The following is a 26,893-nucleotide window of genomic DNA, read 5'->3' on the forward strand; positions in this document are numbered from 1 at the left end:
TATGGTGGATAGTACCTGGTAAACCCATTTCACCCATTGATCCTTTTTCTCCAGGAAATCCTGCTTCACCCTGGAATCCTGGAGTGCCCGAATCTCCTTTTGGTCCTAAATTAAAAAAGAAAATTGGGTTTATTTAAACATACTTTGTTACAGAGATATAATTGGAGGGGTTTACTAGATGCCATTAAAAGTAAAATTATAGCATGGAAGGGCACTATACACTTTTATTCAAAAGAATTCTGGGGAAAAAAAACCCACATGTTTAATCATACCTGCTTGGCCTGGTAAACCAGGATCCCCATCCTTTCCTGGCATTCCTGGCCTGCCAGAGATTCCTGGAGTTCCTTTTTCTCCTATTAACCCTTTTGTTCCTAAAAATCAAACATGTTGATTTACTGTCAAGATTCTCTCTCAACCATGCTTGAAGTTCTGCATGATATAATTCTGGTTATATCACAAAGATTGGTTGATAGAAACAGTGCTACTACAATGCCAAATAGATATAAACATAGTGTTTCTATCCCAACACAAAATCAAAGAGTACTTTTGAATATTCATGAATATACTGAAACATTTAGCTTTAACTAGCCCAACCTCAAGCCTGAATTTCAATAATAATCCTGGACCCAAGAAAAGTCATATTCAGAAGCCCAGTTCATTCAACAGAAGAAAAGAAGTGTATTTGTATTTTGCCTCAGACTTCAGAGGCAAAAATTTCTGTGTGCTATGCCTTGGTTCAATAACATAAGTAAACCAATTAATTATTCTGCATGCCAACACAATGGTTTTCTTTTCTAAGACCAAATCACTGTGTGAGGTTGCATAAACAATACTGCTTTACAAGTCTAAGAGAGGCCTCCAATAATTCAGCTAAACCCCAGGTCCAAGATAAGATGGTTCCTGGAGAGAAACAACAATCTAACTGGATCATCTGAAACTGCCTCCTAAAATGTAGAGCACTGACTGCTCTCTATCCTGTTACATGCATATTGGATGACCTTAATTCTTGCATGAGTGAATGCCATTAAAATTAATCTGTTCTTTGATAGCCTACAGCAGGGGTGTCAAATTTGCGGCATCATGGAGGCATCACGTGACATATTGGGGCTTTCCCCCCCTTCACTAAACTGGGCATGGGTGGGACCAGAACATGACATATCTGGCCCACAGGCCATGAGTTTGACAGCCCTGGCCGAGAGGATCTTAAGTTTAGCCATTAATATTCAAACAGTGACACAAATTTCTTTGGGTTGACAATACTGTATATACATTTTAGGGTGCATAACAATGTCTCCTTTAATACTTACCCTTATTTTTCGGAGTATAAGACCCACAGGCGTATAAGATGCACCAAGGTTTTGAAGAGGTAATTTTAAAAAAAAGGTTTTCGCACTCTGCAGACCTCCCAAACCAGTGGTGGGTTTGTGCCGGTTCTCACCAGCTCGGGAGAACCGGATGGTGAAATTTACCGATCCGGTGAGAGGAGGTTCGACTGGTGGACCCGGAAGTAACTTCTGGAATGCCTGCCTCGGCCCTGTCGCTCGCTCGCTCACCCCCGCCCAACTGGAAGCAGCTCCATTGCTCGCTCCCCCTGCCCGGCCGCACAATCCTAGCCTAATTCAGTGTCAAGTCCCATACCTGGGAGTGGAGATGGTGAATGGAGAAGCATGGAGGGGTCCAGCAGCACAATCCACCAGACAGCAGCGGCTAGCTCAGGAATTTTCTCCTGGATTCCTCTCTGTCCTGCCTCCTCCAATCTCCCAAAGTTCTTTCCCCAGCATGTGATAGCTTTCTACTGGATTCTCCACTGTCCTGCCTCCACCAATCTCCCAAAGTTCTTTCTCCAGAGTGTGATAGCTTTCTACTGGATTCCCCTTTGTCCTGCCTCCTCCGATCTCCCAAAATTCTTTCCCCAGTGTGCGATAGCTTTCTACTGGATTCCCCTCTGTCCTGACTTTTCAGATCTCCCAAAGTTTTTTTCCCAGCATGTGATAGCTTTCTACTGGATTCCCTTTGTCCTGCCTCTTCCAATCTCCCAAAGTTCTTTCCCCAGCGTGCGATAGCTTTCTACTGGATTCCCCTCTGTCTTGACTTTTCAGATCTCCCAAAGTTTTTTCCCCAACGCGTGATAGCTTTCTACTGGATTCCCCTCTGTCCTCTCTTTTCAGATCTCCCAAAGTTCTTTTCCCAGCGTGTGATAGCTTTCTACTGGATTCCCCTTTCCTGCCTTCTCCGATCTCCCTAATTTTGTCTCTTAATCCTCCAGTTGTCTATTTTTGGAAGGTTTTCCCCTCTCTTTCCCCCCACTTTCATACGAGTCCCAAAAATTTTTGCCACATGGCTTGGGAGTGGTGATCATGTGCCTGAATGTGCATGAGTGATGTCAAGTTGTCCATACCCGCCCGGTCACATGACGCCAAGCTACACCCACAAAATAGGCCACACCCACAGATTAGGTTTTAAAAAAATTTGAAACCCACCACTGTCCCAAACCCTCTGCACACCTCATTTTTTGTGAAAAACAGGGCATGCAGAGAGTTTGAGAGGCCTGGGGGCTCCTGGGGGCTGGGGAGGGGCAAAAATGAGCAAAAAACGCCCCATTTTTCACTCATTTTCCCCTCCCCATCCCCCAGGAGCACTTTGCAGGCCTCCCAAACCTTCTGCACATCCATTTTTGTGAAGGGGGTGGGGTTTGGGGAGGCCAAAACTTCTGTATTCAGTGTATGAGACACACCCAGATTTTCACCTTCTTTTTTGGGGGGAAAAGTTGAGTCTTATACTCCGAAAAATACGGTATATATTTCAAAGAGCAATACACAGCACGCCTCTCCTTTTGCTTTGAGATCAAATTGTTTCATTTTTATAATATTTCTTTAGTTCTGAAGGAAAAGGGAATTTTGCTATTTGTCTCATTCAGATTCTTGGGAAATTGTCTGTGACAGCTCCTCCATTTGGCTAAAGCAGAGCAAACCTCTTTGAAATCAAGAGAGGATGATCTGCCTTTTCAGACAATCCTCAACGAATTAATGCCTCTGAAAAAAAGTACACTCTAGAAAGCTACTTTTAGTCTTCCTGATACTCCACCTTAGCAAAAAGATATATTTTACATCTAAAAAGGAAGAAACTAACTAACCATGGAGGAACCTCACTAAATAGATTTGTCAACCTAGTATTTGATTTTTAAATTTTAATGTTGCCCTCCAGCATCCTAAGAAGTATCATTTAAAAGACAGGGGTTAGATGCTGGTCTATCCAATGTGGCCACCATTACTTCCTCCAACACCTTGGAAGGTATATTTTTGTTTCCTTTGCTGAGCAAGGGAGAGGTTGGCATCTTGTTACATGTCTGCAATATCCCTGTCAATAGAGCCAAGGTGGCGCAGTGGTTAAATGCAGCACTGCAGGCTACTGCTAGATCAGCAGGTCAGCGGTTCAAATCTCACCGGCTCAGGGTTGACTCAGCCTTCCATCCTTCCGAGGTGGGTAAAATGAGGACCCAGATTGTTGGGGGCAATATGCTGACTCTCTGTAAACCGCTTAGAGAGGCCTGAAAGGCCTATGAAGCGGTATATAAGTCTACTGCTATTGCTATAATATTTTCTTGCTTATAAGTTCCAGATGGAGGGTAATGCAAATATTTGGGTAGAAATTAAGTACATTATTATTTGGCATGCCAAAATTATTATTGTCTAGGCATAGAGGAAAAAACAATCAAAATACAGCAGAAACAATGACACATATTATTTAATTTGACATACCTTTATCTCCTTGTTCTCCTTTTTGGCCTTTCATGTTTTCCATGTCAACCTTTTCCATTTTTCCTGGCTCCCCTGGGAGTCCAACTTCACCTTTTTCACCTTTTAAACCTGGATCACCTCTTGGTCCTGCCACTCCAGGAAAACCTAGGCTACCTACAGAACAAAATCCAGAGAATATAAGGACCCTTTAGCCTTGGCAGTAACAATGGCATTTTCAAACCTCCAATAATAAAGTATTTAAAAGGTGATCAGCAATAATAGTTAAACTTCCATTACACGACAATGACAACAACAGTTCAGCAACAGTGACAATCAATGACCAAATAATATTGATCAGACTTTGTGGACAATGCTTTAATATGATGATCATTTAATTTTATGCTCCAACTACTAATGCAGAAATAGAGTTGGTTAATGGCTTTTGTGATCAAGTTCAATTTGAAATCAACAGAACATGCAAGAAAAATGTGCTCTTGTGATTAGAATCTCTCTCTCTCTCCCTCTCGCTCTCCCTCTCTCTCTGTCACACACACACACACACACACACACACACACACACACACACACACACACACAGAATATATTGTTCAATTAAATGTTGAAAAGGCTGTAAACAGAATGTGATAGACTATGTGAGACTTACACTATTTCCCAGAATGTAAGATTTAAAACTAAACAAAAAGTAGAATGCTTTCCTGAATTGGGGTTATTATATATATTTGAAGGAGAGAATGCTAAACTAACATTATGTTATCATAATCATCATTACTTACTATATATTTAATTCTATCCATTAAATATATAATATTCCAACAGCATATACTAGAATAGAATAAAACAATTTACACACAGAGAGCCAAATCACAACTTTATCAGATCTGGAATTATACATTATATCTTCTATATCTATATCTATATCTATATCTATATCTATATCTATATCTATATCTATATCTATCTATCTATCTATCTATCTATCTATCTATCTATCTATCTATCTATCCATCCATCCATCCATCTATCTATACTGAAATGTAATGTAATATATACAATTCACTACAGTACAATACAATACCGAACAATACAATACAATACAATACAATACAATACAATACAATACAATACACATATATTATATTACATTCCGACAGAGAGACGTTCCCAGAGGCTGGGCTCCAGGATGAGTCCGAAAGCTTGGAAGACTAAACCTCTGGTCCTGGTCGTCCACTAGATTGGATCTTGAAACTTTTACATTTTCACGTTTTCTAAATAAAACACTTTAAAAGGTGCTCCTATGTTTCTAAATGATGTAGGATTTTGTAGGAATCCTGTTTAATTGTTTTCAATTGAGTTTCTCATTTTCAATTTCAAATTGACCTCATCATATAGTAGCAGTGTACAAATAATTCCTAGATTAAAATTTATATTAGTATTCATCTTATTATAATTAATGAAGGACTTCCTGTGTTCATACATCCTAGTCTAAATTCTTGAAATTCTTTAAAAGCCCAAAAGCATCCTATTTTTCTTTTCACGTTATTTTTTTAACCTGTATCTATAACCATCACCTGTGTTCTAGCTTGAAATGGCTTTATCAGTCCAGCAGATGGCAATATAGTACTAATTTTTATTAAATCAGTCCTCTAGTTCTCAGTTTATGTCTTGAAAAAGCTATTGTTTCATTGCTTAAAGATGGATTGTTAGTTTTACTGTTCTTCAAACACTATATAAAACTTGCAAACACTTTTGGATCTATAAATATTTTAGAGTTAAAAGAGGTCTTCAAACAACAAATCTGAAAATCTACCTGCAAAGTAAAATTTTATCCCAAACAAAACAGAAGAAAAACTAACATACTATTTAAAGATGTTAAGAAATAATTAAAAAAAAAAAAACCTATGAGACAGTTCAAAGGATCTTTGAAAAACTGGGAGAAAAGCTTATAACTAAAGTGACAGCAATAATTTCTACATCTGCCAGTTTATTTCTTAAAGTAGATTTAAATAAGAGAATTCATAGTAAATGTTCTGCCTTAAACAGCACAGTAAAAGATGTAGAAATTAGAAGTGTTGTGGAAACATTGGGAAATGAAGAAACTGAAGAGATGATTATCAGTGTGATGAAGAGACGAAAAACTTGTCAAAAGAAGTTTCCTAGAGCTTTGAGTAAAATTTTAAAATGAGAGAAAGAAAATGTGAATGCAGATTCAATCCAACTTAGCAACTTGATAAAAGAAAAAAAGGAAAGGAAAAAAGGAAAGACTATAAAGCCAATTTAATTGATCAATATTAAAGTAAGTACTATTTTCATAAAATTCTAGTAATCCTTTAGGCACTTTTTGCTGACACTTGGACTGAAATGGTAACAATGTTTGAACTGGCAATTGGATAAGTGGGGGATATGGGAAGGAAGGAATTATGTATCTAACAGCATGGGGAAAATATTTACTTACTTGTACTTGTTGCAAGGACAATCAGGATTCACTTCTTTAAACATCTTTTTTTTCCTATGCTTTTTCTCTAGTCTTTTCTCTTTTTTTATTCCTTTCTTCCTTCTTGGCACTTTGTATTTTTTGTTGTTTTCTACTCTTTTATGTCTTATATTAGTTTATATTATTTTCTAGTATTGTACAATTCTTCAATAATAAGTATTTTTAAAAAAGAGAGGGAGAGCAACTAAGGTGTAATTCAGGCTGAAGCACAAAAAAGTTCATCACAGTAATGAACCTTCTGCTATTAGTCTGGCATATCTTGCAAACAGCTTTTACATTACCACATTTTTCTCTACAGATTATTATAAGCAGAACTGTATTTAGTTTGTCTCTGAAGCATAATTCATTGTACAATAGCTATATCTTTTGTCATGGCAGGATAACCATCCCCTTCCTCCTTAGATTTTTCTTTTAAACATGGATTGAATCAGAAGCCCAGGACTGGATAAGAAATATTACTTCTTTCTTTCATATAATTAACTAGAACAGAATTGCTTCCTAGACTTCTGCCTTTTGAAAAAAGCACCTTTGAGACAAGGGCCTGAATGGAACTCTAAGTAGGAGCACAAATGTTAGGAGGCATTTTAGCATTCTCTTGGGGCTTTTATTTCTAATTGTTTCATTTTTAAAACAATTCTTAGAAGCAGATTGCCAAAATCTAATTTTTGTTTGGCTAATCATTGGTCACTCTTACCTTTTTCACCTGGAGTTCCAGGAGTTCCTATAGGACCAGGTAGACCTTGAATTCCAGGGGTACCCATAATTCCCATTTCTCCTTTCAGTCCTAAAACCAAATTGTATTAATTGTCTACATTATTGATAAGTTTATATAATATATTTCTATTTTCACAGTAAATCCAATTAACGTATGTCACTGACTGTTAACTACATGGCACTTTTCTAGTCCACTGTATTTACATTGAAGTGGCATATTATTCCTAAGTAAATTTGAAAAGTTCCTATTCTCGCAAAAAATATATATATTCTTATTTATGAAAAAAATTAAGAATGATAGAAAACAGAATTAATACTGATAAGTACAACTTCACAATAATAAAGATATATAATTCTTAAATATTAATCATTATATTCTATCAATTTGTCAATTGATAGACCCATCTACAATCTTTGCAGATTTGGTTCCAAATGTGGTAGGCTGCATGGTTCTGTGCAGGCCAGTGGTGGGATTCAGCCAGTTCGCACCTATTCGGGAGAACCGGTTGTTAACTTTCTAAGCAGTTGGGAGAACCGGCTGTTGGAAGAAATCTCCTTTTGTTTTTTCCACTTTCCAGGGCTAATCCTGTAAGGAAGGCAGGAAGGAAACATTCTGGTGTTGTTTCTAGTCTAATCTTTATTGCCCTGCTTACAGAAACTGCCCCTCCGGTTAACCCTGATTCCATTGTCACAGCTAAGGCAAAGCGCCCATTGATGTGAGTGGCATTGAGTTGGCCATGCCCATATGCTCACAGGACCACCGAGCCCCATCTATCCAGATGGTCAATAGGGCAGAGAACCGGTTGTTAAATTATTTGAATCCCACCACTGGTGCAGGCCTAGATGGGTGCATGTGTCATCTCTCTCACAGGAACTGCACTGATTACTGATTTGCTTCCAGGTCCAGTTCAAGGCGCAGATTTCCACCTTAAAAACCCACAATGGCTCAGGACAATGTTATTTGAGGGCCATCCTTTCCCGGTCACATCTACCCAACCCACCAGAGCAGGGAGGCAGGGAGTGCTACGAGTCCCCTCTCCTTAGAAGATCCATCTAGCGGGACCAAGAAGAAGGGCCTTCTCCAGAGTGGCTCCCTCGCTTAGATTGCCCCCCTTCTTAGACACTCCTTCACAAGGCCCTGAAGACCTGGTTTTGCCAACAGACCTGGGGTTCCCAGTGCGGGGATGGAGATCATCCCATGCCTCATTTGATCATTGTTACCAGGGGTGGGTGGAGTTATTTTGTTTTATTGTTTTTATATTGGGGTTTTTTTTTTTGTAAGCTGCCCAGACTCACTGAGAGTGAGTTGGGCCATATAAATTTTCTTAAATAAAAAAGAGAAAGAAAGCAAAAGAAAACTGAAGATAGATCATGAGCACAGTCATGGTTTCACTTAGTGACTGCCAAGTTGCCAGTCCCAATTTTTGTCACTAAACAAGAACTGCAGCAAACAAAGCAGAGAAGTGAAATTAAAATTGAATCAAATATTAGTTTTTTGCTTGAAGATTTTGTTCATTTTCTCTGTGTACTAGTACACAGTTAGTTATACTATATCAAATAATTAATTACAAAGAATTACCCACCTGGAACACCTGGATGTCCTTGTTGCCCCTGTAAGCCAGGTAAGCCTGGCAACCCTGGCACACCTGACAGACCTTGTGTTCCTGGCGTCCCTTTGTCTCCTTTAGGTCCTGGCGTATCTAGCCCAGGGATACCCGGGTGGCCTCTCTCACCTTTGATTCCTGGTGGTCCTGCAGGAATCAAAAAGAGGTTTGGAAACAAAATGTTTGACACAGAAAATAGTATATTGGCTACTAAGCCTGAAAGTGTGAAGGAAAAATGCATTTTCAGCTGCACATCTGTAAATCTTGGGACACACTGAAGTAAATAGCAGAGTCAATTGTCACATCTTCAGGAATAGACAAGGACAGGTAGTCAGACAAAAAGGAATAAGGTGGCGCAGTGGTTAGGGTGCAGTACTGCAGGCCACTTCAACTGACTGTTATCTGCAGTTCAGCAGTTCTAATCTCACCGGCTCACTCAGCCTTCCATCCTTCTGAGGTGGGTGAAATGAGGACCCGGACTGTGGGGGCAAGTTGCTGACTCAATTTGCTAAAAAAAATTGTAAACCGCTTAGAGAGGGCTGAAAGCCCTATGAAGCGGTATATAAGTCTAATAAATAAATAAATAAATAAACAAACAAACAAACAAATAAATAATCTAGTCTTATGCTGGAAGGAAGGGACCTTGTAGGAAATATATTATCCATTTGGAAAAAAAATAAAGAATCTAAAGTCCATGCTGAGGCAACCAACTGAAATTTATTAAGTACTCATATATTTATAAGTTTCTAAGAAATTTTTATCAGATAAAATGAGCTGGAGAATGGGGGTAAACGTTCTTGTGATGGAAAGGAAAAAAATAGTGTTTACATTATATATTAGAAAATCTGCAGGCGTTTTCTAAAGCATCTTCTAATCCTACATTGGGATTTTTTTTTTCAAATAAGGAAGTATTAGTAGATTGTATCAAAGTATCTTCCAATGCATTTGTGATGCTAATAGCCCCCACATCTGGAAATATAAAATCCAGTTGTTAAACTCCAAACTATGCCTATCTTTTATAAATTCCTTGATAGGTGAAAATTAGAAATCAACTAAGAAATATTAATATGAACTCACTAAGTTATAATAACTGTGCTTGAGATAATTTAAGCGCATATGGAGTGAGGATAAGAAAAGGAGCTTATTGACTATGCTCACGGATACAGCCTGAGCAGAATCTAGTGGATTCCTTCACACCCACACAACTGAGAATCTGCCTCTGAGAAACAGTGATGATGGAATGTCTCCACTGAAACTGAAGCTCTGAGAACAGCCCTTTATTTCTGCTCCTCCAGACACTCACAAAGGATGTTTGTTATATCTGAAATATAATGGAACAAGGATTCGCATCTACACAGGAAATAGTGTCTATTTTGAACAGAGCTCTATGTTACTGTTTTACTAATTTCCAAAATAAAAGAGCAATTAACTATTTGTGCAATGATCCCAGCAATTAAATATGTGAGCAATTTCTCAACTACTAAGACCTCTTGAAAAATTATTCAGAGTTGCCAGTATCTGTGCTGTCCTACTCACTCACACACACGTAACACATGTGGTTTAGTGAGTTTATTAATATTCCCCAGCAATTCCCTTCACCAAAAACCCAAAACTGTCCCAGCCATGAACAAACTAATGCTAGTTCACAGAGCACTTAAAAGTTTCTCAGTCAAAATAAATCCACCAGGCAAACTTTAATCCATAACATAAGAGAGCTCACAAGACAAGAAAAGTCCAGAGTTTCCAAGCATGATCCAAGTCAAGGCACAGTGTCAATCTAAACATGGCAGGAATCACAACAACCAGAAAACAGGCAGCTAGGAAACAATCATGCTGTTCCCAGAATCATCTCCATCTGCATGCTCTGTAAATAGCCAACCTCCAGTGTAGCCTGTCAAGAAGGGCAAGGCTTTCTCCTCACAAGTAATCTGGATGACCTTCTCTGCTCCTGCCTTTTCTCTGCCCTATATGTTCTTGTGCCGAAGGCAGTTCCTCTTCCTCATCACTGACCAACTGCAGCTGCATGCTTTCCCCACCTGGAGCCTCAGGACTCTTCTGATTTGGCCTCAGCCAAATCCTTCACAGATGGCTGCTCGGAGCCATCACTCAACTCAGCTTCTGATGTGCCAGGAACTGTTTCATCCTTCCCTGAGCTGACATCTAGAGAGGTATCTGGGGAAGCATCACAGTATCCAATGTGTTCAATATGAATCTGAAAATGCTAACTATTTGCTTCTTTAATGCATACCAATCATTTGCAGAAACATGACAATTTCTTCTCTAATTTGGCTCAGTAAATAAGCATAAGATCTAGATATGTTCTATTCCCATAGACCTAATGTGAGTTTATATCTAAAGGGACAACTTCCTTGCTAGAAAGTTCATTGATGAAATAAAATGTTTGTTGGCTTGTTTCATTGTCCCACATGCTCCTGGCAATGCCTGATTTTCCTCAGGTTGGGATGTTTAATAAAAATTAGAAATATGAATATTGATGCCTTTCATCAAACCACATGAAATGGTTAGCTTAAGGATTCAATTTATCAACATTAAGAGTGATGGAAACAAGTGAATAGGTTACCTATTGGTCCTGGAGGCCCAGATTGTCCTGAAGGGCCAGGGGGGCCAGGAGAGCCCATCTGGGGTTCACCAGGGGAACCCTGTACACCTGGTAATCCAGGAGGACCCAATTCACCTAATTTGAAAAATAAACAAGTATAGCCAGTTAACTTGCATGTTATTCATTTCAAAAGTTATTGGTCTTTATAGACACTAATGATAGGTCCTTTATAATGTGATAAACACTTTAAAGGGAAGTCCTACTTAGCTTAGAGAGAATTATGAGATATAGTAATCATAGAACAGAGTCAAAAGGGTACATCCCTTGTCACACTTTAAAAACCAAAGGTAGGAATAAAAGTGACCTCTTATGTAAAAGAAAACAAAAGAAATATTCAAGAGGAAATAAGCTTTATTAAGTCATGTAAACTTCCAGTGAGGTTTTACACTATTCAGTTTATTCGTCAGAAATGCTACCTCACACCTGCGCTCTGCATTCACTCGGTACCAGTGTGCCATGGACTCTGGATGGGAGAGGGGAAGGTTCATTATTCACTGTGGCTTCCTAAGACATAGTTTCAAGGTCAGATGACTGAGAATGTAACGTGGCTGTGTAACAGCTCACACCTGAGATACCATTTCAAAAACATCCCCTTTGGAACTGATTGGATGAGGGAGGCCAGTAAGTGGGAGTACTTAAGAGGGAGAAACGTTACACTTGGGGAATTTGGCACGCAAATTTGAATTCTGGCTTTGCTTTACTGCAGTTCACTGATTTCTAATAAAACTGTATCTTTTGCAACAAATGGAGCCCAGGATCGTTTTTACAGTCCTAGAATCCAGGCTGAGGTAGGACTGACATTATTTTAATTATAAAAGTATGGCATACATAGGGAAAGAAATCCTGTATCATAAAAATGTAGCTAATCAGGGCAGCCTTACCTTGAGATCCTGGCTGACCAGGTATGCCAGGAAATCCTTTCTCCCCTGTCACACCAGGATATCCTTGGTCACCTTTTGATCCAGGAATGCCATCTCGTCCTCGGGGACCAGGAAAACCTTTAGGACCTGGGAGACCTAATCCAGCTTCACCCTTGACACATACATTAATGAAGCATTATTGAGAAAAATGTGAAACGCACATATGCATAACAAACCAGTGAGGTATAATCATGTGGAGTCTTGGCTCTCTGAGCTTGGTGGTTTTCTTACAGGTGTTTCATTATCAAATTAGGCAACATCAGCAGTGCTAGAACCAAGGACACCATAGTTCAACTCAGAGCTACAATTATTGTCTTCTATCATTAAAATAGAATCAGTTAGGCAGTTTTTATTAGTAATTAGAATGTTAATAATGATGTGACACCTCATTTTAAGGGATCTTGATCCAACAGACTCGGCATGAGGCAAGGTAATTTTTCATTTATTCTAAAAATGGAAATGATATAATTTGCATCATAATGCCAATGGAAATATGCAAGTGACTCAAGCCACTGCAAATTATATACTCCCCAATTTAATGGACATTTATAAATAATGATATATCATCATATATCCATTAATGGAGGCTAAAGCATGAAGAATGATTGCAGGAATTGGGTATATTTTACCTAGTGAAAGGAAGGAATAGGGGAAACATGATAGCAATGTTTCAATATTTCTACTTAATTTCCATTTGAGGACTGAACAACAATAATATTGTCTAATATGTGGCAAACCTAGCACACAGGAAGCTTGGGATAATCTAAATAATTCACTGTAAACCTGATTCAATTTGAATTGGAAATTTGAAAATTTGATTTTGAAATCTGAAAAGAAGATGATGCAATCTGTGTTTCACATTGAGCTTTGACGGGAAACTAATTCACTTGAGATTTGAAAGGCCCTAATGGGCTTTGGTGCAATGCAAATCCTGGCAGGCACATTGGCAAAGCTTGACTACTTCAGGCAGAATGTGATTGGGTGGGGATTGAGTCTTGCTGACCACATTTTAAGTTAGTAAGCAGAAGCACAACTATAGGGAGATAACATATACATATACAAATAGTTGGCCACAAAGAAAGTGACATTAGTACTTTTGCCAAAACTTTATTCAGTGCTTGACAGGGACATGCAGTCAGGGGAGGCAGGGGAGGCAGAGCCTCACCACTGTCACCATGAAATGAAAAAAAATGTAAAAGGAAAAAGGCAAGAGCTGAGGTCAGGCTGAGCTAGTTGCTGCCAGAGTCACCGTGGATGACGCTAAGTAACTGTTTAAAAAAGCCTCTAAAAAGCGCTCTCTACAGGAGGAGGCAGGAGAACGACGTGCCTCATCTAGTCTGACTTTAGGCATTTTATGATCACTCGAGCAAGGGTTAAAAGCCTAGAAATTCCTGACATAGGTGAGGCATGTCATTCTCCTGCCTCCTCCTGTAGAGGGCGCTTTTTAGAGGCTTTTTTAAACAGTTAAGCAGAGTCATCCACGCTGACTTTGGCAGCCACTAGCTCAGCCTGACCTCAGCTCTTGCCTTTTTCCTTTTACATTTTTTTCTTTTCATGATGACAGGCAAGAGCAGTTTTCCAGCTGTTTCAGCAGTCTCTGAAACAGCTGGAAAAGGTACATGGAGGGAGGGGGAGGAATTCAAACTTTATCCTCAAGTATAGATCCCTCCCCAAGTGTAGTTTGATTGCAGGCAGAACCACGTTGCCTTTTCAAATACACACACGCACATGCACACACGCACACACACACACACACAGCTGGATAAAATTATATAAGCCCAGCTTCACTGATTACAAGTTTGAAAAGGCAACGTGGCTCCGCCTGCAATAAAATGCTCGGATCGGAAGGCAGCAGGGGAATGGGGGGGGGGGGAGTATGGCAGAAGAGCTGCTTTCAAGCCATTGGAAAATATATCCAATCCAACTTCTGTGTTTGTGTTTGTTTGTTTGAGAGAGAGAGACAGAGGGAGAGGGAGGGAGGGAGGGAGGGAAGGGGGTAGGAGAGATATTCCAATCCAACTTCTCTATGTGCGTGTGTCTGTTTGAGAGAGGGGGGAGGGACGGAGAGAGGGAGGAAGGAGGGGGAGGGAGAAGAAAAAGAATGAAGGAAAATTTTTCGCAAAGGAGAAAAACAAATGCTGTCACTTTAAATCGAAACTGAGCATGCCTGGCTGTGGAATTCTGGGAGTTGAAGTCCACAAGTCTAAAAAAATTTGAAACCCACCACTGTGTCAGTGCCTCACCAGCCATAAACCTCACCACATGTCACTGGTGCTTGAATATATTATTATAGTACTCACCCCTTCGTTTTTTAAGAAACAAATCTATCTCTGTTGTGCACAATTTAAGAGTAAGATTTTACCCTAGAACACAGGACTAGTATGTAAACTCTGGGAGAGCAGAGCTCTCAGTGTAGATTACAATTTTGGAAGGGAAGAAGATAATTCATTGAGGTAGCATTTTAAAATGAATTTACCAAATTCAAATTTGTCAAGACAAACTCAAATATTTGAGTAAGACAAAAATGTGCAATACAAAAAAGTTATTCTGAAAAATGGTGAAATGCACCTTTTTATTGTGTGTACAGTAGTACCTCAGTATGCAGTTGCTTCAAAACTCATTGAATTTTGTTTTTGACACATTTTGACATGAAAATGTCCCAAAATGTTCAGCTCTTGTTTAGTACTTAACATGTGTCTTTTTGAAGAGGGGGAACAACTGTGGGGAATGGAAAGGAAGTCAGCCATACTGGGAAGGTTGCTGGAAAAGGAGGGGGATGGCCACAGAGGGCGCACAGGAAGTTGGACATGTTGGGAGGGTTGCTGACATAGGGAAAAAAAACAGCCGAAAGAAAGAGTTACATGGCAAGTCATGGTTTGTTTGGAACTCATTCTTTTTAATACCTGTCTCTCTCTCTCTCTCTCTCACACACACACACAAATGAATTAATGCCGAGTACCAAGGTACCACCGTACTAATATTAAGCATAAACAAATATACCAGTGATGGCTAACCTTTTTGCCATCGCATGCCAAAAGTGTGGGGATCGGGGGGGGGGTGTCATGCACATGGGTGTCCTCCCCCCATGCATGCATCCATGACCCTCTGCCCTCACCCCGCATTTGCCACACGATGGCACAGTGGACACGTTTTTCTCCCTCCCCAGGCTTTTCCAATTTCCAGGTTGCCTGTAGGGCCGTATTTTGCCCTCCGGAGGCTTCCGTGGCAAAAAACAGCCCTATGGGCAACCCAGAAGTCTGTTCCCAAACCTCTGGGTTGCTGCTTTTCGCCCTCCAGAGGCTTCAGGAATCCTCTGTTCCTGAACTTCTGGGTTCTCCTTAGGGCTTTTTTTGCCCTCTGAATGCTCCTGAAGCCTCAGGAGGGAGAAAAAACAGCCCAACACGCAAACCGGAAGTCTGATCCCAAACTTCTGGTTTCCACATTGGGTTGTTTTTTGCCCTCTGGAGGCTTCAGGGGAGCCTCCGGAGGGCGAAAAATGGATGAAAATGAAGGCCAAAATTAGCTGTCCAGCACGCGCATGTGCACTGGAGCTGACATGGCAACACCTCACATGCCCTAAGAAATGGCTCCGCATGGCACCTGTGGTATGGGTGCCATAGGTTTACCATCATGGAAATACACAAATTGGGATCTTGGGAAAAAATTAAAACATAAAGAAATCAAAATCAGATTCTGCCATCCCTAAGTTTTGCCTTATTGGCACCCAAAATTATGCAAGTAATCATTTATTTCCATAATTCATACACCGTCTTTCTCTTTAAAAAAAAAAAGACAACAAAAAGGAATCTTATAAAAAATACTTAAAAGTCTGGCTAAAAGAAAGAATATATGGGGGGAATGAAGCTCCTCAGAGCATGGTGGCATGGAAGAAGGCCCTCACCAGTATCAAAGCTCAGGCACTTACCTTCTGTCCTTTGGCGCCAGATGCACCTGGCACACCTTGGGAACCATGTTCTCCCTTCTCTCCTCTTGAACCTTGTGGACCTGGCTGACCAGGAAAGCCTACAAGATGCACAATAATGCAAAAGATTTGCCTAAACACCCAGCTGTGTCAGAAACCTAATGGAAAGATAAGATTCTCTCCTGATGGCGAAATCTGGCTTGGTTTACTTTTTGCAGGTTCTGCCTTGGTTTACTTTTTCCAATAAGCAAATCAGTCAGAAACTCATTTAAGAACAATTTATTTGAGTACTCTGATAAAGTGGGGTCTCTCTATGAAAAGGGGGAACCTGAAAAAAGGCTCAGATTTACTTTTATAGTCAGCACAACATAGAACTTCAAAGCAAAAGTTGATTGGGTTAATAAAAGCCATCTGTCCAATTACATCACAATATATATATAGCGCTCCGTGCACCTTCGGCGTTTAGTCATGCTGGCCACATGACCACGGAGACATCTTTGGACAGCACTGGCTCTTCGGCTTTGAAACAGAGATGAGCACCACCCCCTAGAGTTGGGAACGACTAGCACATATGTGGGAGGGGAACCTTTACCTTTTTATATGAGCATAGCTACAGAAAAGAGCATTGTATTCTGAATAAAAATAAAAGAAACTTTTGCAAGGGAAAACATCAGAATGGGTATGGATAAAATACATTCTCATGCCTCCCAAGGTTGGGCATCAATATTTGCCCTGTTCATAGAGGTTTCCGAGCAGCTAAAAATGAAACTTATTTACAATCTATTGAATGCTCTCCTGTCAATTCTTGTTTCTGAAAGAAAGGCTTTTCTTGAAGGTTAAGATTTTTGGCAAATTATTAGCAATACATTTGAAAATGCATGCTTTTTCAAAATGCAAATTTAAAATACAAGAAACCCATGTTAGTCAGTGCAACAGTACTACAAAAATTATATTGCAAATATTACAAAGGCCATCCTGTGTGGCTATCATCCCCCAGAGATAAAGTGCGCCCCCACTCCCTTGGTCTTCAAGGAAGGCATGAAAACGTGGCTCAGTGTTCTTGCTTGGGGTGCATAGAGGAGCAGGCAGCCATAGAGATGCTTAGCACCTTGAAAGCCCCCTGCCCCCGCCTTTTAAGTAATTCTTAACATCACTTGCCTCTTTTCAAATTTTATATACCGTTTTTATGTTTAATATTTTATTTGTACAACCTCAGAGTCCCTCTGTGAGGGAGATGGGCAGTTCTAAAATTTGATAAATAAAATTTGGACTAATGGCGAATAAAAGAAGATACTTTGAACGTTTGGGTTTTTTCAAATGTGTATCCACCCTCTCTTTCATCAACCTACTTATTTTTTAAGAACTTTCACCAAAGCCCTTTTCCATGTATGAGTATTATATAAAAAGAACAGCTGGTGGTGTTTCCATGATGAGATGCCTCCAGAAAGATTTCTGCCTGTTGTCAATGCTGCTATTATGTACATGCCCCGTAAAAGACATTTTATTTGCCATTCATTTAACTGCACATATTTAAGCTCTTCTAAAGGGATATTTTCCTGTTTTGCCATGCTTACTTTTTGTATTATGTTCACAACTGACTTGATGAAATAGATCTAAAAGGTCTTTAACATTTAAGAAGTTGCAAACCTTGATATCTGCATCCTTAACATGACCCCTTGAGCACAACTGTAAAAATGATCTACTAGGAAAAAAGGAATGTGACACGGTAATTATAATGATGCTATAAAGAGGGTAGCACTATCAGGTACATTAAGCTAGTTATTTTCTCTCCAATCACCAATAAAAATGAGCATCTGTCTCTCTGAATCCTGGCAAAACTGATTTCTTTTCTCCTGTTTAACCTGGCTCTTTCCCTTTATATAACGGGACTTCTCAGCAGCCGCAAAAGAGAGGATGAAGTGGCTAGCTTCTAAGGCTGCAATAGTCCCTCAAAAGGAGGTGTTCTGCAACATGTGGGAATGTGAAAGCAAGAGGCTGAGGGTAAACATGTATATAGAAACAGTCAGTAGCTGCTTTCAAAGCATCTGCAGAAGCCTTGAAAAAGATGGGGTTACTTTAAATGGTCCAACATGTTGTGAAGCGGTTCATTTGAAGGACTGGAATACCCATACTAGCATTGGCTAGGATATGCTCAATAAGATACTCTCTTAGAGCCTTCTAAGACAGCTTCCCAGACTATAATACATGCGATGATTGTTGAGAGATTGAACCAAAGTGGATTGCTTACTTTACACAATGTGCCTGAGCAATTCTATTTCAAAGCCAATTAAAATATCAGTTATCTGTTCAGTTTGCCTTTACGTTCAGGAGAGGATGAGGACAAGGCAGACCAGGCACCAGGGAACAACAATTGGCTCACTGAACAACAAAGCCAATTCTCCCAATCTTTCATGACCCTTGTTTAAAAACGAAGAAAAGTATAGAGCCAAAACAAAATTTAACCTCATAGGGAGTCCTGGTGGTACAGTGATTAAAGTGAAGAATTGCAGGCAAACTCTGCCCACAGCCTGGAGTTAGATCCTGACACGGTTTGAGATTGACCCTTCCACCCTTCCAAGATCAGAAAAATGAGGACCCAGATTGTTGGTGGCAATATGCAAATAATGCTAAAACACTGTAAACCATCCAGAGAGTGCTGTAAAGCACTATTGGGTGGTACAGTATATAAGCCTAAATGCTATTCCTATAAAGTGGGAGCAGATCAGTCTATAGTATGTTGAACAGACAGAAAGCATGGGAAAGGGATTGTATTTGTTTGGGTTTGGGGAACTTCTTTTGAAATCCTACTTTTTAATCAAAATGATATCGATATATATTATTAAAAGTTAAGTTTTTAACTTATTGTTAGCTTATCCAACCCCATCACATTTCATGATTTAAAATATGTTTGGAATTTTTTGCTTTGGCCCCATCTCCAGCATAGAAGAAGGATTTCTGAAATTTTGGCCATCCTCTATTTACCTCAAAGAGTCTTCTTCAAATAGTCATTCACTTTATAGTGTAAATAAGATAATACCTGGGGGCCCTGAAGGGCCAGGAAATCCAATTCCAGGAGGCCCTGCCAGACCTTTTTCACCTGGCAGACCAGGTCTTCCTGGGATCCCTGGGTCTCCCTTGTCACCTGCAGAGTTAGGTATAACATAAACCATGTGATGTTCCGATGAAAAGGAATTATGGAACAATTAAGAACACTCTCCACATCATAACACAAGAAAATACCTTGGAAGCCTGGATTTCCAGCAGGTCCAGGAAAACCTCTCGCTCCAGGGGGACCAGGGAGAGAAATAACACGTCCAGCCTCACCTTTGGGACCTTGTAAGTAAATACATAAAAAGATATAGCAAATTAACAAATACATCATCTACTTTTTCAGAATGTATAATTTAACTCCTAATATTTACTTTCACTTATATTACAGTTGCAACAGGAAAATATCTACGGATATCTACGAGACCGTCTTCTGCCACATACCTCCCTAACACCAATAAAATCGCACAGGATGGGCCTTCTCCAGGTGCCATCAGCTGGACAATGTCGGCTGGCGACGCCTCAGAGTAGGGCCTTCTCTGTTGCCGCTCCGGCCCTATGGAATGAGCTACCCACAGAGATCCGGACCCTACCCACTCTCATGGCCTTCCGAAAAGCTATTAAAACCTGGCTGTTCCGGCAGGCCTGGGCTGTTGACCTCTTGATTGAGGTCCAGCCCCGCTTAGACTGGGTGCATGTTGTGTTTCTTTTAATTTGTTGTGTCTTATTTGTTTTAATCTTTTTAATATTTCTTATTTCTGTAAGCCTCCCAGAGTCCTCCGGGATCGGGCGGCCTATAAATTCAATAAATGGAAATGGAATGGAAATGGAAAATAAATCATACTCAACTCACCAGGTCTTCTCTTTGGATAGCATTTAAAGACTGACATATATACAAACAATCTTGACACACCATTTTAATCTTTTAAAAATATTTTAAAAAATAAAACTAAAAACTAAAAATACAACTAAAAATGAAGAATAAGAAATAAATCTACAATATATTTTATACTTATCAACAGTCACTCATTTTCTATTAATTTACGACTATAATATCACAAAATCATTGTCACAGTAAAATATATTGCTGCATCCTTTGATTAATAGAAAACATGCTTTTCTAAATCAGATAGATCATGTATTTTGACAATCATTCTTTGCTATCTTAATACCATTTTCCAACTTCTTAATATAATTCTTTTTGCCATCCCCCATGCATAAATGCATACAGCTGCAATTTTTAAGAAATGGGCAATGGCCAAAGCTTTGATATAAAATTCAACATAACATTAACATGTTTAATATTTGCAGATTTTGTCATAAGTCTATTAATATACAGTACATTAATATATTATTAATGGGACAGGTTACCATCAATGGAAAAACTTTCCTCCCAGAGGGTGCTCCATCATTGAAGGTTTTCAAGAGAAGATAGGACAACCATTTGTCCGGTATGGTATAAGGACTCTTGCATGTATAAGGACTCCTGCATGTCCGATATGGTATAAGGACTCCAACAAGGGGTTGGACTAGAAGGCCTCTAAGATCCCTTCTTGCTCTATGATTTTATGATTCTACTATCCCAAAGAAATATGAAATGATCACATGACCATGCCTCCAGTGTTTTACAACTCCAGCTAAAAAAAATCTGATATCCATCCTTTCGTATACATTCTTTGGGGAGTCCCGTACTCCCTAAATTGAGTTACTTTGATAAATCAACCTTAATTTCAAATTTTTAGATGACCTGAAGCCATTGTTATGGCTTTCTTGGAAATTCTAATTCTTTAGTTCATACTTGACATATCCCAGAAATGTCAACTTTTTGCACATTAGATAAAGTAAAATTAACTTCCTCAAATGTACTTTCAATTTAGCTAAGGAAATCTTAGTTGGAATTTTTACACTGACAAAGATATTGGATCACCATGAACATTTTAAAACTGTTTCCCTCATTCCCTCTAGAGAAGAGGTGACTGCCATTGTCACATGAATTTGCAGTAGAGCAATAAGGGGTTCTGCTTACTGTCAGTGAAATTCAATGAAAGTCCTGCTATCATTTGTTTAGTCTTAATTCTGTAACTATATCAAAATACAAATCCTAAATACTTGGATTAATTATATTGTAGGGATAGAAGGTGGGAAAAACATTGGATTTTATCTAACTTGGAGTATGGTTCAATTTTTTTTAAAGGCAGAAGCTTTAAGGAAAACATTTAAGCAACATAATAATGAAGGGATATGAGTACTAAACACATCTGGGATGTGCCCTAGAGGCTGCTTCCACTGAAGATGCTCCCTCTCCCCTTCCCCTCTCTTCTCCTCATATTTTCTCCTTGCTATTGCTCCGATCCATATTGCCAGCAGCCTATGAATCAATCGTTTGACAAACTAAAACCCTTTTTCTCTGAATCTATAGCTGGAATGGCTCACTCAGGCCATTGAATCCAACCCCCACTTTTTCTAGTATCCAAATCCAGGCAAACCTGACAGATAGTGTAGCATCTGTTTAAATAAAAATCCAGTGAACGAGAATTCACCACCTCCCTGATCATAGCCATCGACTATCCTTATTACTGTGTATGTCTATATTTGTACAGGCTGTATATCTAGCACCATACATGACTCCTGCATCTAGAAAAGTTGTTTTTCTCTGCAATAAAGAAATAGAAATAAAGTGCATTGCTGTAGATATAATTATTTGTAATGTAATGTAAATTTTATATAGCAATGTAACAGACTTGTAGGTCATCTAGTCCAATCCCCTACCCAAGGAGGAGATCCTACACCATTTCTGATAGATGGCAGTCCAGTCTCTTCTTGAAAGCTTCCAGTGATAAAGCTCCCACATTCCATTGGTTGATTGTTCTCACTGTCAGAAAATTTCTTCTTATTTCTAGATTGAGTCTCTCCTTCATCAGTTTCCACACATTATTCTTTGTCTGGACTTCAGGTGCTTTGGAAAATAGCTTGACCCCCCCTCCTCTCTGTGACAGCCCCCTCAAGTATTGGAACACTGCTATCAAGTCTCCTTGTCCTTCTCTTCACTAGACTAGCCATGTCCAGTTCCTGTAACCGTTCTTAGTTTCCAGTGCCCTAGTCATCTTTGTTACCCTACACTGCACTCTTTCTAGCGTCTCAACATCTTTTTATAGGGTGGTGACCAAAACTGGATGCAGTATTCTAAGTGTGGTCTTACTAAGGCTTTATAGAGTGGTATTAGTACCTTGTGATCTCGATTGAATCCATCTGCTAATGCAACTTAGGATTGCATTGGCTTTTTTGGCTGCTGCTGCACACTGTTGCCTCATATTTAATTGGTTGTCCACTAAGACTCCAAGATCTCTCTCACAGTTATTGCTATTATGCCTGATTTCTCCCAATCTATCTTCTTGCCTCAGTGTAAGACTTTACTTTTCTTTACATACAATTTCGTTTTGTTAGTTAGGACCCAGTATTCAAGTCTGTCAAGATCCATCTACATCTTGAGCCTATCATCTAGGGTGTTGGCTATTCCTGCCAACTTAGTATCATCTGCAAATTTGATAAGTTTCCCTTCTATTCCCTCATCCCTCCATGCAGACGTAGTACCATTAAGGACTACTTTGTCATACAGTACAGTTTGTCAGACAGTCACAAATCCATCTGATGGTGATGCTATCTATCCCACTATTTTCTAGCTTACCAAGAAGTAGGTTGTAGTCTACCTTGTTGAATGCCTTGCTAAAGTCTAAGTATACTATGTCCACAGCATTTCACTGATCTATTAATTTAGTTAGTATGTCAAAGAATGAAATAAGATTGGTTTGTACTTTTACTTGTTTTTACAACAGCTGCACAAAAAGTATGTTACTGATGATTACTTTAAGAAACCATTGGTTTTTAGCAAAACCACACATGCAGGCAAATGTTTTATTGCTTTATATAATTGATGAGGAATACTAAAAAAGGAAGGGTGTTGCATATCTCTGCTTGTCTAACACATTAGCAAACAAGATAGTGGTGGGTTCCGGATCCCGTTGCAACTGGTATGGTGCTACGGGGCCCGACGTCCACCACATGAACGCACGCAGCACACGTGTGCACACACACAGTACGCACATGCATCTTTACCTCCTGCGATGCTCTGTGATGCCTCCGCAACGCTCCAGTTACTTAGCGGAGCATCACACAGGCACTGTATGCTCTGTGCATGGAAGCACCATCCATGGAACCGACGTCCACCACATGAACGCATGGAGCATGTGCGTGCACACGCACAGTGCGCACATGCATCTTTATCTCCTGAGACGCTCCGTGATGCCTCCGCAATGCTCCAGCTACTTGGCAGAGCATCATGCAGGCGCTGTATGCTCTGTGCATGGAAGCACCGAAGTACTCGAAGTATGTGGGCAGGCGGGTGGGTTCTCTGGAGCACCATACCTGAACGGTACCCGGTGCTCCCAGTAGGCCCCGGTACACCAGTACCAGTTGTAACCTACCAGTGAAACAACAGCAATTACATAATCTTAAAGGCAAATATTCCCCAATCATTTTGCATAATTAGATACAATACTTGCATTTTATAGCCACACTATAGATCCATATTGTGTGAATATAGCAGTAGAAAATGGAAAAGGTGCCCAAATACTTGAAAAGATAGCAACATCAGTTTAATACAATCTATCTATCGATGGCATCTTTTCCATTGTCTGTTTCCTCACAGAAAACTGAAAACATGGCTCTTTGTTTGGAGACAGGGCAGATATGGCTTTCTAAGACCCAGCAAGCCATCATTCTATCTTACTTTAGATCAATGTTCTCAACCTCAGCAGCTTTAAGATGTGTGGATTTTGGTTGCCAGAATTCTCCAGCCAGCACACTGGATGGGAATTCTGAGAGTAAAGTCCATCTTAGAGCTGCTGGACACTGCTGTGGACAACAACGTTTGTGAACCTTGTTTGCATAAATGTCATAAAAAGAGTACTATTTGGAAACCATATCTTTAAATGATGTTATTCAGAGACATGATTTTTAAAAATATCTTAACAAACAGACTTCCAAGAGTTAGAATATTTCATTTTAGCCTTTGTTTCCTCCAGTGGTTTCCTTGTTTCTTCCACTAAAATAATCTGTGGATTGTTTTGTCAAAATAACTCTTCAATCTGAAGATGGTTTTAAAGAATTTGTCTTTTTGAGTCACAATGGGAATCCCCATATTGCATAAATAGTTGCCAGTTTTGCTGCTATGTCTGTGATAATACAAAATTTTAATCACTGAAAAATGTGGTATGTACTTTGACCCTTTAAAAAAAATGTGTATCCACATTACTTTTATAGCATTACCTGGAAGTCCAGAGGTCCCAGGGATTCCAGGAACTCCCTTATCTCCTTTATCACCCTGTGGTCCAGGATTCCCAACTCCTGGAGGACCAGGGAAACCTCTGTCTCCAGGAGACCCTGGTAAACCACTTATCCCTGGGAGTCCACGGTCTCCTTTTAATCCAATGGTTCCCTGGTTTAAGGAAAGAAGAAAGTAAGCAGGGTATATGAAGAATTTCCTGCTCCCCAAGAAGAACTTATTGTATATACAATTCTATACTAGATGAATAATTCCTAATCTAAGTTTGGATCAGGATAAAATCCAGTCTGTTGTGGAGATTTGGGGATGGGGGAAATTCTTCCTGTGCAACCTCCAGAAACATGCACAGGATGGAATCATCTGTGGGAATCTAATAAAGGCTTTCTCAATTCTTTGAAACAGACCTTTTCCCAGGGTCTCTGGTCATGCTTAATAGGGTTAGGTACACAGGAATTGAGGTCAAAAGGCCACATAAACAAAGTCAAACACAGCATCCATAACAATAGAAACTGGTTGTTTATAGCCAATTTGTCTCCAGTTCTAAAACCTCTGTCATTTAAAGGATTTGCTCAGTACTTTATCTGCTCTCATAAAAATGCAGGCAAAGCAAAGTTCAGGAGCCATTATAGTTGATCCCAGAACACGGTATTGGGGCTGATTCAGAAAAAAAGGCTATTGGTAATACTGGGATTTATGCTTCTTGAGAAGGCATGCACTATATCAGCATAAAATTTATCTTAGTGAATAATTCACTTGGTGCTATTAGGGGCAAGCAGATAATCAATGAGATGGATTTGATGTTTGTTCCAAATTAGGCTTAATGATTATGCTGAAAAGCGTTGAATTGAAAAATGCCTCCCCCTTATTCCTGCTCACAGTAATAAGAACTGAGATGCTATATGATAGGGAATAATGAGGCAGTAAGGAAGGGAGTTCACAATGGATTTTCCACAAGTACAAATATCAATAGGGTACATCATAGATCTCTGCCCTGGGAAGGAAGTTGGACAAAAAGACCTTCAAGGTCCTTCCCAGCTCTATGATTCTATATCCATCTGAAGATGGCGAAGGTTGGTTACAAAGAGGCAATGAAATGTTGCTGGACTTCATGATAGTCAAGTATCTGTAGTCAATATTGTGGTGAAAAAAGGAAACAAAATTAAGTAATGAGGTTCAATTTGAGCAGAATTTCTGAGAGAAATATTCCTCAAATATTACTATAGTTCAGAAGGGTTGAAATAGTTTGATAGACCCTCTTAGGCAAATGCACTGGATTGCAAATAAAATAAAAGTATAGAATTCATATGCATGATATACCATCAACTAAAACGGTTCATTTCCCCAGGCTATAGATGGAGTAATAAGCATGAATAAACAATACAGAAATTACAAGTAACCCTGCATTTGATCTTGAGTAGTATGAATATATCCATTCATGCACTAATGCTTTCCACCCCAACCTCCTGTTGCAGTCTTTTTAAAGAAAGACCTAGGACAGTAGGAGTAAACAGAGGAAACACATCAGACATAACACTAATACAGGTAGTCCTCAACTTATGACCACAAAAACCAAAAATTTCTGTAGCTAAGTGACACATTTGTTAAGTGATTTTTGTCCCATTTTATAACCTTTCTTGCCACAGTGAATTACTGCAGTTGTTAAGTTAGTAACACAGTTGTTAAGTGAATCTGGCTTTCCCAATGACTTTGCCTGTCAGAAGTTTGAAAAAGATGATCACATGACTCCAGGAACTACAACTGTCATAAATATGAACCAATTGCATCTGAAATTTAATTGTGTGAATCATGTAATTATGGGGATGTGGCAACAGTTGTAACTGTGAAAACCATCATAAGTCACTTTTTCAGTGCCATTGTAACTTCAAAAAGTCAATAAATGAACTGTTGTAAGTTGAGGACTATCTGTAAACTCTTTTTGCAACAATTATTGCAAATCCATTTAGACTGGATTTGGCATTTTTGTCCACCTATCAACTTCTTCCTGGGATAGGTAGATATTGTTATTTAATAACACTAAAGGTATAATTGCAGGATTGTTATTGTTTCTTTTATTCATTAAACATGAAACTCAGTCAACTGAACATTTAAAAATGTATCACAAATACCATTGACTGGCACTAATGGCTGATACGGGTTGCTCCAGCATCCTAGGTATCTTCTTCCTCCTCCTCCTCCTCCTCCTCTTCCTCCTCCTCTTCCTCCTCCTCCTCTTACTATTATTATTACTATCATTTTGTCCAGTTTTTAAATATAACTCAAAGAAGTGAACATATCTAAGACTCCAATCTCCTGTGAGCAGCAACTCTCTGAGAAGTGTTGGGCTCAAAGTCATCTGGTCAGCTTTTATGCCTAAGGGACAGCCGGAGCTCACAGATTCTGCTTTCTAAAGCAATACCTTTACCATTACACCAAAGACTAATTGATTAAAGGGAATGACTCTTCATTAATCAAGCA

General features: G+C 39.4%; 1 protein-coding gene across 1 annotated transcript in view; it reads right to left on the reverse strand.

Annotated features, from left to right (window-relative positions):
- Positions 1-26,893, reverse strand: part of COL4A1 (collagen type IV alpha 1 chain) — a 146,178-nt gene that overhangs the window by 29,854 nt on the left and 89,431 nt on the right. The window contains exons 26-36 of the mRNA XM_087716709.1: positions 24,403-24,571; positions 19,270-19,362; positions 19,067-19,171; positions 16,033-16,130; positions 12,069-12,219; positions 11,149-11,262; positions 8,547-8,714; positions 6,944-7,033; positions 3,759-3,911; positions 273-371; positions 16-105 (exon numbers count right to left, since the gene is read on the reverse strand). Coding sequence (XP_087572835.1) covers positions 16-105; positions 273-371; positions 3,759-3,911; positions 6,944-7,033; positions 8,547-8,714; positions 11,149-11,262; positions 12,069-12,219; positions 16,033-16,130; positions 19,067-19,171; positions 19,270-19,362; positions 24,403-24,571 — 1,330 coding nt within the window. The remainder of the gene's footprint in view (positions 1-15; positions 106-272; positions 372-3,758; positions 3,912-6,943; positions 7,034-8,546; positions 8,715-11,148; positions 11,263-12,068; positions 12,220-16,032; positions 16,131-19,066; positions 19,172-19,269; positions 19,363-24,402; positions 24,572-26,893) is intronic.

This window comes from Thamnophis sirtalis, unplaced genomic scaffold (genome assembly GCF_051295495.1).
Source record: "Thamnophis sirtalis isolate CommonGarterSnake01/CBP01778 unplaced genomic scaffold, rThaSir2_p1.2 scaffold_5, whole genome shotgun sequence".
Taxonomy (NCBI): Eukaryota; Metazoa; Chordata; class Lepidosauria; order Squamata; family Natricidae; genus Thamnophis; species Thamnophis sirtalis.